Source organism: Tauraco erythrolophus, chromosome 18 (assembly GCF_009769465.1).
Source record: "Tauraco erythrolophus isolate bTauEry1 chromosome 18, bTauEry1.pri, whole genome shotgun sequence".
Taxonomy (NCBI): Eukaryota; Metazoa; Chordata; class Aves; order Musophagiformes; family Musophagidae; genus Tauraco; species Tauraco erythrolophus.
In genome coordinates, this window is record NC_141482.1 from 15,855,992 (window position 1) to 15,867,757 (window position 11,766).

The window sequence follows — 11,766 nt, forward strand, 5'->3', positions numbered from 1 at the left end:
TCCCAAGAGCAATGCCTGTTTTAAACCCTTAATTCCTGAATTCTCGACAACGTCGCAAACCACTGGGGTTTCGCAGGAATCACAAGGGCTGGTTTCAAACGCTTTCCTTGGTGCAGCCTGCACCGGAATGCAAAAATGCGTCAAATGGGCTCAATTTTTCTGCATGCTCTTGCAGTATCCGCTTTTCCCAACCCCCAAAATTGTTTCCTCGGCTTCTCACCTCTCGGTTTTGAGGTCCTGCTAAAGAGCCGTTATCTGAGTTAGCTCCGACGTGGGGGTGGTTGGACTCTGCTGGGCGACAGCCACCATGGGGATTTCCATGCCTAGTCAGGCCGGATTGTTAGTCCCCTCCGAGTTCTTGCAGGCGTAAGCCACGTCCTTGGCGATGCTGCACATCCTGTTGGACATCTGGAGCTCGGTCCTGAAGGCGGTGGGGAAGCAGAACTTCTTGAAACACGCCTTGAAGTTCTCATCTAAGAAGGCGTAGAGCACGGGGTTGAGGCTGCTGTTGGCGTACCCCAGCGCGGTGCAGAAGCAGGAGATGGCCAGCTCGAGCTCACTTTCTGCCTTGGCACCTAGGCACTGGACCAGTACGAAAATCTGGATGGGAGTCCAGCAAACGATGAAGACTGCCACCACCACCAGGACCATTCGGGTGATGCGCCTCAGGTTTCGATCCTTCTCCTTGGAGCCTGAGAGGACACGGACGTTCTTGAGCCGTCTGATCATGAGACTGTAGCAAACGGTGATGATCAACACGGGGATCATAAAGGAGAAGAGAAAGACACAGATGCCAAACACTGGATCCCAGTAATCCACGGGTGAAGGGAGTTTAATTAGGCAATCAATTTCTGCAAGTGAAAAGATAAAAAGGAAAAAACGTTCAGCAAATCCATACCAAGAAGAAAAGTATCTTCATGCTCAGTTTAGTTTAGGCATGTTTAATACTGGAAAAGCAGGAGCAGTGACGCAGAGACGCGAGGGCAAAGAGGGAAGAGTTAAAATGGCTTTACCACGCAGAGCTCACCACACTGATGAAACTGGTACCCCTCCCCAGTGACTCCCCAAGCCCACAGGCTCTCCTGGCCACCAACACCTCCCACTCCAACGGATGCATTTTTACTAACCATTGTTTTCATTCTCTGCAGATCCCATCACCATCGCCGGGATGCCAAAGACAGAAGCCAGTGCCCAGATGCAGACGTTCACCACTTTGGCCTTGTGGGGAGTGCGGATGTCCAGCGCTTTGATAGGGTGGCAGATAGCAATGTAGCGGTCCACGCTCATCATCGTCAGGGTGAAGGTGCTCGTGAACATGTTGTAGTAGTCTATAGAGATGGCAATCTTGCAGAGGACATTGCCAAAGGGCCAGAAGCCCAGGAACGTGTCTGTACCCTGGAAGGGTAAGGTCATCAGGCACAAGGTATCAGCCAGAGCGAGGTTAAAGATGTAAATGTTGGTTGCTGTCTTCATCTTGGTGAATCTGAAATGTCAGAATAAGCAACAGTTAGAGCTCCACCTGGCCACACTGGGTGAGACGTTGAAGTCTACTGAAGAGGGTATTCTGCCACTTTAGGAAGGAGATGATGTATTTTTCTTACGTAGCAAGAGGCTGCACACCACTCTCTCCTTTCTACCTCCCACATGCTTATCAACACACAGCTCAACCGAGCTCCTACAACGATACAAATGGCACCTTCACAGTCATTTTCATGGCCAGGAGAAGCTTATTCCCTCAAACTGCAAGCAAGGACCATGAAAGCCAGAGGCTGTCAATTCAGATGGTGCTTTTTGAAAAAAAAAAATGGCTTCAGTAAGGCTAATCAAGGATTTCATCACATACAGCTTCATTATCATAAATATCAGTGAAAGCTTTACCCAGTAAGCTGATTTAAGAGGCATCATATGGTCCAGGGATAAGTTGATTAGACATTTCGTATGGGCTCATGGCCAAAGACTACAGCTAATGTGAGCTATCAAACCAGAATGGGCAAGATGGCCAGCCCTGGCCAGTGGCAGCTAAAAACTAGTGAGGAATGAGGTTTGTATCAGAAATTATAATATCACAAAGACATAGTTTGGGGATAAAGTAATGAGTTAACTCTATTTCAAAGGGGTTTTGTCATTTCTGTATTGCCTTTATTGCACAAAGTGACCGCCCCACAAGAAGGTTCACCTTGCTCTAATGGTAATCACCTCTTCTTCACGCATGGGAAACGATGCAAAGAAAGATGTGATCACCTACCCAAGGATATATGCAGAATCTGCAGAAGTGGAAACTCAGTTGTGTCTCTCTGATCCTAACAGTTCAGCTCCAGGATGTTCCTCTCTTGGGCAAAATAAGAGCTCAAATACACATTGTTTTAAAAGTCCAGCCCATTATCATTTACTTTACTAACAGCCTTTGCAGAAACGTTGGCAGAAGTGGCAGACAATGATGTGTGTTACTAACAGAGGGCAAGTTCATCTGAGGGCAACACTTAAACCCACAAACTACTGCACTATTTTCAGTTTGATATGTGTTAGAATATTATGGGGTCTGATTTGACCTAAAAACCTCTTTTTGTCAGATTGATTCAGAATAGCAAACCCACAACCGCACTTCTCGGTGCTGTATCCTCCCCTGATGACCTGGGCTTCAGCTCCTGATCAATTATTTGAATGTTTGGAGGAACATTATCACTGTCACGCTCTGAACTCTGTTAAGACACATGGTGACCTAGCCAGGTTTGCAAGAACAACAGCCAGGGAGCAGATCCACAATCCAAAATATAAAGTCTATTTTTTTTACCCCTCTTAGAGCTCTAAGCTATGCTTGAATTAGAATTCAGATGATGGAAAGTGGCTTCAGAAAGCAAAACCAAACAATCCTACATTTGATCTTGAAAGCCAAGGGAAGCTTTTGGAGCAGGTGAACGTTGATGGACACAATTGAGGTCCCTACATAAGCCTGAGTCAGGCTTCTCCTGGCCCAGAAATCACAGCTGCCAAGCAAGACAGCAGGTTCTTAGAAAGCCAGATCAGATAAATGCATATAACAAAAAGCAACAGAGAAAAAAAAAACAGCATCTTTCCTATTGTGAAGGGATGAGCAAGTAAAATACCTTGCAAATCCAACACAACCAGGCAGCTGCCAGTGCTTTAACACTTTGGGACATCCTAAGCAGAATCATAGAATGGTTTGGGTTGGAAAGGACCTTCAAGATCATCTAATTCCAACTCCCTGGACACCCCCAAGTCCTTCTCCTTGGGGCTGCTCTCAACCCATTCTCCATACAGCCTGTGCTTGGGATTGCCCCAACCCATGTGCAGGACCTTGCACTTGGCCTTGCTGAACCTCATGAGGTTCACACAGGCCCACCTCTCAAGGTTGCTCTGGATGACATCCCTTCCCTCCAGCGTGTGGACCACACCACACGGCTTGGAATTACACAGAAACAGTCTCCAGTGCCGTGAACCCCAGAGCAGCAGCATCTCAGGGTGGGTGAGTTCTGCTTCTTTATTTGAATTCTCGCAGTTGGCATAAATGAGGTGCTGCACATAGGGAGCACGGATGGGTCTGCAAATGGATTCAGACACTTTCCCTTCCACTAATTAAAATTAAGAAATTAAATCACTGTTCTTTATCAGCCCCCACAAAAATAAGTATTGTCAGCGTAAGCTTCAGGGAATTATTCTGTCTCTTAGGATTGTGTTAGCAAAGGTCTCCTGGGAGCTGTGGTCTTCCTCCATGTACCACAGACCTGGCCAGGCACACCCAAGCTTCCCAAAGGTCCAGCTTGCTCCCATCCATCCTTCCAGGAAGACTGCACTTGGAGACAATTCATCAACATGCCTCTAACCCCACTGTTTTTATTCATGTTATAACTTCAGAGAACAAAAATGGCATTTTTGAACCACGATGGGCAACTTCACCACTGGAAACAGAAAAAAATTAAAGGTGTGGGGTTTTTTTTATGTAGGTGTGGGGTTTTTTTTTCCACCAGTGGAAGAAACAAGTAGCCCTCTCCAAGATACTTCTCAGCAAGACCTCAGAGTCCAGGTGCAATCGCTCAGCCTGGCCCTGCAAAACCCTCTCTCCCCCAACGCACGGACCCCTTTCCTCACTGTCCCCCCTCCTCGTGGTGACAGCAGAGCCACCAACCCTCGCTCCCTGCGACACGGGGACACGCTGGGGTGGCTCACCTCCTTCAACCCACCTTCCAGTGGATTTTAAGGCTGATTTTGTGCTCTTGAAAGGTGGGGAATTAATTTACACCTAGTTAATTACTTGTAGCTCCTCTTTCTCTGCACACCGAGAGCCAACAGCCATCATCCCAACCAACCAATGTTCCCAAACATTTCCAGAATGTTCAGTACAAACAAAAATCAATTAATCACTTCTCTGAGGATTAACCTCTTTTTCTTCACCTCCGGGAACTGAGAGTGTTCTCTTTCTTAATCTGCACCAAAAAAAAAAAGGCAAATTAAACTTTCAGGCTTTAGGAGGCACCTAAGGTGCCCCCCATGGCACAGCTCGGATGCAGATCAGCCTGTGGCCTCCATGAAGGACATTAGCTCCCCACTGAGCCACTTTCTTGCACTCGGTCACGGAGGCAATTTCCTAATGGAACATCTCCCACAGGGCAGTTCCCAGCTCTCCATCCAGCTCCTCCACCTTCATCGTAAAAGTAACCTGTTTGCTCTGCTCTCCTGTTCTCCCACCTGCTGAAGCTTAAGAGGAAAAGCACCTGGATATCAGCTCAGCACCCGTGCTCCTCCTCCTTTTTGCCAAGCGGACCTCAAGCAGCGTCGCCCAGGACAAAGCCGTGCTTCAGCAAGGGGAACCCACCGTTTGGGAGAGGAGGGGATGGGGAGGAAAGAGCTCTCCCGCATAATGGACTTCGAGGTTCTGTTTTATCACAAGGATGGATCCTGTCCCTGGCTGAGCCTCAGCGTGAGCTGCAAGCTAGCATCACTGCCTCCTTCCCACCCATGCACCATGAGCCTGCAGGGCAGCCAGCAGCTCTAGATGCTCCAGGGCTATGGATCAGCTGATGGTGGCAAACCTACAACCTAGAACGGGGCTGCGGACACCAGGGGCAGAGGGACCGGAGCAAAGCCTTCAGCCCTGGGAAGCCACGAGCGTTATCTCCAGAAGCCCTCTTCTGCCTCTTGATCTTAATATTTGTAGCTCCAGCTAATCAGATGCAGACTGTAGTGTTCACCTTGAGCAGCAATCCTCCACATCCCCACCCCATGCCCTGGCATCAGGGACAGCCTTTGCCACCCTCCCCAGACACCCACAGGGAAGTAATATAGAATGGAAAAGGCTCAGGGAGGATTTTTCCTGAGCTGCTCCCACCCTCTGACAGTGGAAACCAGCAGCAGTTCACTGACATCTCTGCTTAAGCTGCTCTTAGCCCACAGGTTGTACAAAGCTGATGGCTGAGCTGGTACCAACCATCACAATTTGTGTCCCCCCCAGCCACACACCCACCACTATGCTCTGATCACCATTTCAGAGCCCCCATCATCCTGAAATTACCCAATTCAAGACAGTGTATTCTTAAAGGTTCAACAGGTCAGGAAAATAAAAAAAAACACAGCAGAAAATTTAAGAACAACAAATTTAAGTCACTTTGGACCTTGAAGCCAGATGCTACAACAAAAGCTGGTAAAAGCCTATTAATTGCCTGGGGACAGATGATTTCCTCACCCTTTGGAGTCTCACTGCCATGTCCAGCTGACGCTGGTGCCCTCCCTCCCTAAGGGACTCTCTGGGACCAGCGTGGAGGGGACATGGCATGGCCCTGATGGCCACCACACCAAGGGGAGAGGCTGGGGGGCTGCTGCCAAAAAGCCCTCTGTGGCTCTGCTGGGGGCTCGTGGGGATGCTCATGCAAACCCGAGTGGGTGCGTGGCCCCCAGGAATGGTGCTTCAGTCCAAGCAGGCTGTTTGCCAGCATCCATCCTGCAGCAAGGTGCTCCCATCCCTGTTCATGTGCTGATCTGCCTCTGCTGAGCTGCTCATGTCCTACCTGCTGCTGGGAAATTCCCGGTCCCTGAAAAGTACTGGGAACCAAGTCCCACATTAAACATCATGGAATTACTGCAGGATGCAGGTGATTCCTTTCCACTCATCCCACCATAGCCAGGGGAAACCAAGAGCCCGTCAGCACATGTTGGAGTCGCAGGAGTCGTGTTAGCAGGGGCCACACGCGGCTGCCATGAGCCGTACGACTGAGCCCAGCTCACCTGGGCAGGGGGAACTGGAAACTGGGGAGGTGCAGACCTGCCCTCTGCAGCTGGTCCCTCTCCCACTCCCCTTGCCATCCTCCCCCGGCTCCCATCACTCTGCACAGCAGAGCCCTTGGCATGTGTTTCCCTTCTCTACAAATTGAAACAATTGTAGGGTATTTTTTGCCAGGAAAAACTTCAAGAGGCAGATCTGGAGAGAGCTGAGGTCTCAGGTGGCCCCACCGCTGTCTGCTGGGTCCGCTCCGCATTAAACACTCACTTGATTTCAGCTCCGAGACACACAGCGGGTCGAGGCTCTTCCCTTGGAAAGCTTTCTATAAAGAAATCAGCATCTCTGCAATGTCATAATGAACTTTGTTTTCCCAGTCTCCTCACCGCCAGCTGCCCTCACCCCTGTGCTCAGGGACTGATGCAATTTTCGAGCAGAAGAACAGCAGGCACAGCCAGCCCGGTGTGGGCACCTCCCCATCACAGCCCTCCTCCTAAAGCTTCACCTGGAAGCAGCAAATGGAAGCCTGATAGCTCTAATCTGCTTAAAAAGCTGCTTAAATGCTCTGAAACAGCGTTCTCCAACAGGAAGAGCTGAGCATCCCCAGTACTTTGCTGGGATCCCAACAGAGCTGCTGTGGCCAAGAGAAGCGCCCTGGAAAGGAGGGACCATTCCCACAGGGACTGATCCAGGTGGGCAGAGCCAACACTGAGGATGGGGAGAGCTCCAGATGGTCACTGCCGAGCAGCACGGAGCAAGGGACAGCAGAGGACTTCCCGGGCAAGACACTGCGTGTTGTCCCTGGTCCCTTCCCTGGCACGCTTGGCTTGGGGGGGTCTGGGACACCCCGTGCCTGCGTCAGTGTCACCTCCAGCCCCATGGGTCATCCACCCCCAGGGCCACTGCAAGAACAATACATCCCCCTTCCCCTTCGCTTTTCTTCCTAAAAACAAAGCTCAGGGGCATCCAGCCTTGCATCATTCTGACAACAGCTAACAGGGACCTCAGGCTCCCAGTTTCCCCCACTCCCCCCCAACCCCTCTCCACCTCATGCTGCTCAACTCCCAGTTCCGCATTCATTAAAAAGCAGGACGGGGAAATATGTGCAGAAGAGAAGGAACAGCAGAAGGGGAAGGAGGGAGGGGAGGAATTATCTCCGCTGGCGAGGAGCTCCACAATGAGCGAGCAGAACAAAGCAGCAGCCAAGGCAGGTCCCACAACAAGCCCTTCACTGTCCAGGAAATCGTGTTCCTGACAAGAGCCCTCCTCGTTCTCAGCCAATTAGTGCTGCTCAGCGTTAGAAGGGGATTGACAGTCACATGATGAGTCTCTATAAATTAATCATTCCAAATGTTAAATCACTCCGAATATAACAGAGATGGAGGCTGGGTTCCACAACAGAAGGGAAAACCCAGAGGAGGCTTTGAATTTGTACTTTCGTGTGAAGTACTGGGAGATTTTCAACTTTTCCCTCAGTGCTGCAAAAAATTCATTCAAGAGGAATGAAAACCAAGCCTTCTTGATGCCTCCAATTTCCTCGAGTGCTGATATTAGAGTCTTTGTATTTCTCAGCTCCCTCAAAAACAGGAAACAATTACTGCCTACGTCACCGCACCGTTCTTTTTGTGGAACATAACACACCAGCTTCTTACAGGTTGTGTAGCATGCTGAAGTCTGGGTATCCCTGGTGAAATGTAAGCATGGAAAAAAAAACAAACAGCTTTTGTAGGGTGCACCATATCTACAGATGGTGGGGGTGCAGCACAAAGGGTTTGCCAGTCTTTTTTTCATTAATAGAAGAGACATATCGCTAAAAGTCCCAAAACCCCATGCTGACTTACCAGCAACCATCTGAAAAAAGATGCTATTTAAGGCATGAAGCCCAGAAGCACCAGTGCTCCATTCTGAGGAGAAAAAACTGTGCTTAAGAAGTCATCAACATCCTCCTTGATGGCCACTAATTTGGCAGCTCTGAGCAAATCTGCATACATGAGCAGGGTCAAAAACTTGAGATATTGAGCCCAGTTTATCACCACACCTGCTCCTGGCCTCAACACACAGGGCAAGGAGAGAAGAACCCAGGGTAACCAGAAGCTGCAGTTACTCATCGAACCAAGAAGGGTCATTTCCCTGGGTACAACTGAGCATTAGGCTCAGCTGCTACTGAACTCCCAGGAGACACTGATGGGGAGAACCAGGGGGAAGCAGCTCCTGCTCCTACACATGCTCTAGCTCAGTTACAACTTCCTCAGCACACATTATTCAAGGGGCCCCTCCAGGCTCACAAAGTTGTTTTTTGGGAAAAACAGAGGTGAATCCCCCAAAAGTACCACCCAAACAATTAAAACTTCTGTTGACTGTTTTTGTATGTTTTCTGGATACAAAGGAAATGGAAGAAATGGAACAGAGAAGGGGGAGATGAGGGTAACACCTATCTTCAGTTTTCAATTGCTTAAAACCAAAGAACACAAAAAGTTAAGTGCCAGGGGAAATTCCAGTGCTGAACCCCACTTTCTTTTCTTGGGTCCCATTTATCCAACTAGAAGACATCAAAGCCAAAGAGAAGTGGAAACAGAAGCCACCATTTCAAAAGCACGGCCCTGCATGGCCACAGCACACATCCACCCTGACCAGGACGCTGGTTTGGGACACTCACATTCTTGATGACACAGTGGTCACAGTCCCAGGCAGGGGCCAGCAGGGTCCTGCTGTCCAAGTCCCACGAGACCTTTGCAGATAGGGAGAGGGTTTCTGCCAAGGCTTCTCCTCCTCCACTTGTCTCAGGTTCATGCGTGGGACACGGACTCCCTTCCCATCCGTGCACATGGGCTGGCATTCCCAGGGACCTGCAGCATCGTGGGGCAGGAACTTCTTGCTCACAAACTCACTACTCACCACGCTTACTCGCACCCACAAACACGGTGCCTACTCGAATGATTGCTACCACACTGAATAGGAACACGAGCTCTCCAAAAGCAGCACTGCTGCACTGCAAACCTGCTCTCTCCATCCCCAGACTCCTTAGGGTCAACGTGATCTCTTCTCCCTGCTGTGAACGACTCAGCAGGAAGAGCACGGACAGGCTGCCTGGCGAACAGCCGTGTTGCTTTGCCCTGGTAGCAGAGGTTTAGCCACCATTCACTGGCCAGTGATACCAGAGACTTCATTTTGCAGCATCTCCCCCAGCCGAGCCGTGCGTATTCAAGGGAAAGATGCTTTGGAAGCAGCAGGGCTCTCCTGGCAGGAGCCAGACTTAATCTCATCAGTGTCTGAATACCTGCTAAATATTTTTGTCCTCTGTTGGAGGAGAAAACAAATTCATCCTGTCTTTTCTGTGCTGGCAGCGTCCACCTGCACCAAGATTCTGCTCCAAGATGTGTACAAAATGGAAACTCCCTCCTAACACAGGGTACAGCCATCAGAAGGGGGTTGCTGGCGGTTGACGTAGAATTACAGCCCTAATGGTGCATAAACTCATTTTGTACTTACAGAGGGGAACAGGGTTTCTGATTTCAGGAAATGGAGGGGTTTGAACCACAACGGAACCAGACAGAGACACTTAAGATGCTAGGGAAGTGCAGGGAGGCTGGACTGCGCTGCTGGAGCAGTGCAGCTCCATGCTCCGTCCCCCAAAGGTCCTCCTGTTCTCCCAACTTCAGCATGAGGAGTCAGAGAAGTTGCCCTCATCTTTGCAGCATCCTGTCACATCTCATTTATGTCTGTATATAGTTTCCAAAGAGTTAGAAGAGCTACATTCATGATTACTCCCCCCGCCCTGTAAATGTAAGACTGAGCCTAAATTGCAATTAGATTCAGCTTTGGAAAGCATTGGCTCCCAGATGGAGCAGCACCTACAGCCACAGGAGGGACAGGTCTCATTAAAGACCCAGCACACCCTGACAGTGGGATACTCTCAGCACATTGCCCTCCCCAGGGACATCCAAGCTCCCTGCCCGGCAGTTTGCCAAAAAAAAAAAAGCAAAAAAAAAGCGCCCTGTTTTTTGAGCAGATCTGATCCCTCTGTTCCATTCTCTGGGCTAAACTTTAGGAGGCACCAGAGGGCAGCTGAAAGCTGCTGGGAACCTTCACCACAGCCTGGGAAGGGAGAAAAACACATAAAACCAAAACAATAAAACGAATGCCACGCTAAAGCGCATCGCAATTACCGGGGAAGCTCCCGCCTGCTTCACCCGCAGCAGGGATTTTGGGGGGGGGGGGGGGGGAGAGGTAAGGTCTGTCCCACTCCGAAACCCCCCCAGGTCCTACCTGACGATGACATACATGACGGAGCAGTTGCCCACCAGCCCCACGATGCACACGATGGAGTAGACAACCACGATGGTGATCTTGATGCCCAGCGGCAGGAAGCTGTCCCCAGTGCCGTTGTTGAACCAGTTACTGGGGAGAAAGCTCAGGTTCAGCATGGAGGAGTCGTTCAGCAGCTTCCTCAGGTCTGGGTCTTCCAAAATGTGGGCAGGGAAGAGCGGGTCCATCCTGGAACACCAGCCTGCGCCGAGCACCTGGTGCAAAGAGGCAGTTTTGAGATGCGCTGATCAAAGGGGTGGCATGGGACCGCAGCAGAGCGTGTGCATGGAAATGCTGGGGGAGAAGGATGATTTATTGCCGGGGAGAGCACAGCCCCCCCTCCCCACCCCAAGCCTCCCCCAGAGCGTTTTAACGGGATGCAAACCCTGGGAGCTGGGTGCATCCTGAGCAACACAGGGAGCTCCCGCCTGTCTCCCCGCCGCCGGCGCAGGGGACGTGGGGGCTGCACATCTCCAGCCCCCCCCCCAAGCCTTGGATGCTCCCCCTGCCTCTCCCAGCCCTGCCGGGGCGGTGAGTCCCAACCCGCGGCTTTGTGCCCCCCAAACCTCCCTCTCCCCGTACCCTCCGAGAGCCGCCGCAGCCCCCCCACCGGGGCGGGGGGCTCACCCCGCCGCTGGAGCGCGACCCCCCCCACACACCCCCCGCCCTCATCCAGCCCCCGTAAAAGGGCAGGAAAAGCCCAAAGTTGAAAATAAGCCCCTTTTGGCCCCTCACCTGCGGGCGGGTTGCGCTTCTAGCGCCGCTCCGGGCGAGGCTGCGCTCCCCGGGGCCGCATCCAGGCACCCCCGGGCTGGGGGCGGGGGGGAACAAAGCTGGAGGCTCCGCTCCGGAGGCAGTCGGTGGAGGGAGAGGGGAGCAAGGGGCTGCTCCTCGCAGCCGGGGATGCTGCCAGTACAGGGGGCTGCACCCCGGAGCCCACGTTTTTAAGGAAAAGGGAGGGATGGGGGAGAAGGGGGGAGGACGGAGGGCGGCTGGGCAGAGCCAGCCCCGGCTGCCTGGCTTCTCCCACTGCGTAAGAGAAAAGCAGGGCGGGGGAAGGAGGGAAAGAGGGGGACAAAAAAAAAAATTAGTAAATAAGCAAAGGCACGAAACGGAAAGCGAGCCCGCACCTGCGAGCCCAAGGGCAGCGTCCTCCCCCCACCCACGCTCGGAGCTGCCGGCGGGCCCCCCCGTCCCACCCCCGGAGCGAAGCGGGGGGGAGAAGTGCCCAG

At 51.6% G+C, this 11,766-nt stretch overlaps 1 protein-coding gene across 1 annotated transcript; it reads right to left on the reverse strand.

The window, feature by feature from the left end:
• Positions 1 to 327: 327 nt before the first annotated feature.
• Positions 328 to 10,722, reverse strand: OPRL1 (opioid related nociceptin receptor 1). The gene is made up of 3 exons (XM_009978781.2): positions 10,496 to 10,722; positions 1,128 to 1,483; positions 328 to 851 (listed from the first exon to the last, which is right to left on the reverse strand). Exons 1-3 carry the CDS (start codon positions 10,720 to 10,722, stop codon positions 328 to 330), a joined length of 1,107 nt encoding a protein of 368 aa, XP_009977083.2.
• Between the last annotated feature and the right edge of the window lie 1,044 nt (positions 10,723 to 11,766).

Coding starts and splice junctions, on each gene's coding strand:
- OPRL1 (XM_009978781.2), bottom strand. CDS start 10,722: ATGGACCCGCTCTTCCCTGCCCACATTTTGGAAGACCCAGACCTGAGG. Junction 1,484..10,495: donor GTCATGTATGTCATCGTCAG/GTAGGACCTGGG, acceptor CTGACATTTCAG/ATTCACCAAGATGAAGACAG. Junction 852..1,127: donor TGCAGAGAATGAAAACAATG/GTTAGTAAAAAT, acceptor TTTCACTTGCAG/AAATTGATTGCCTAATTAAA.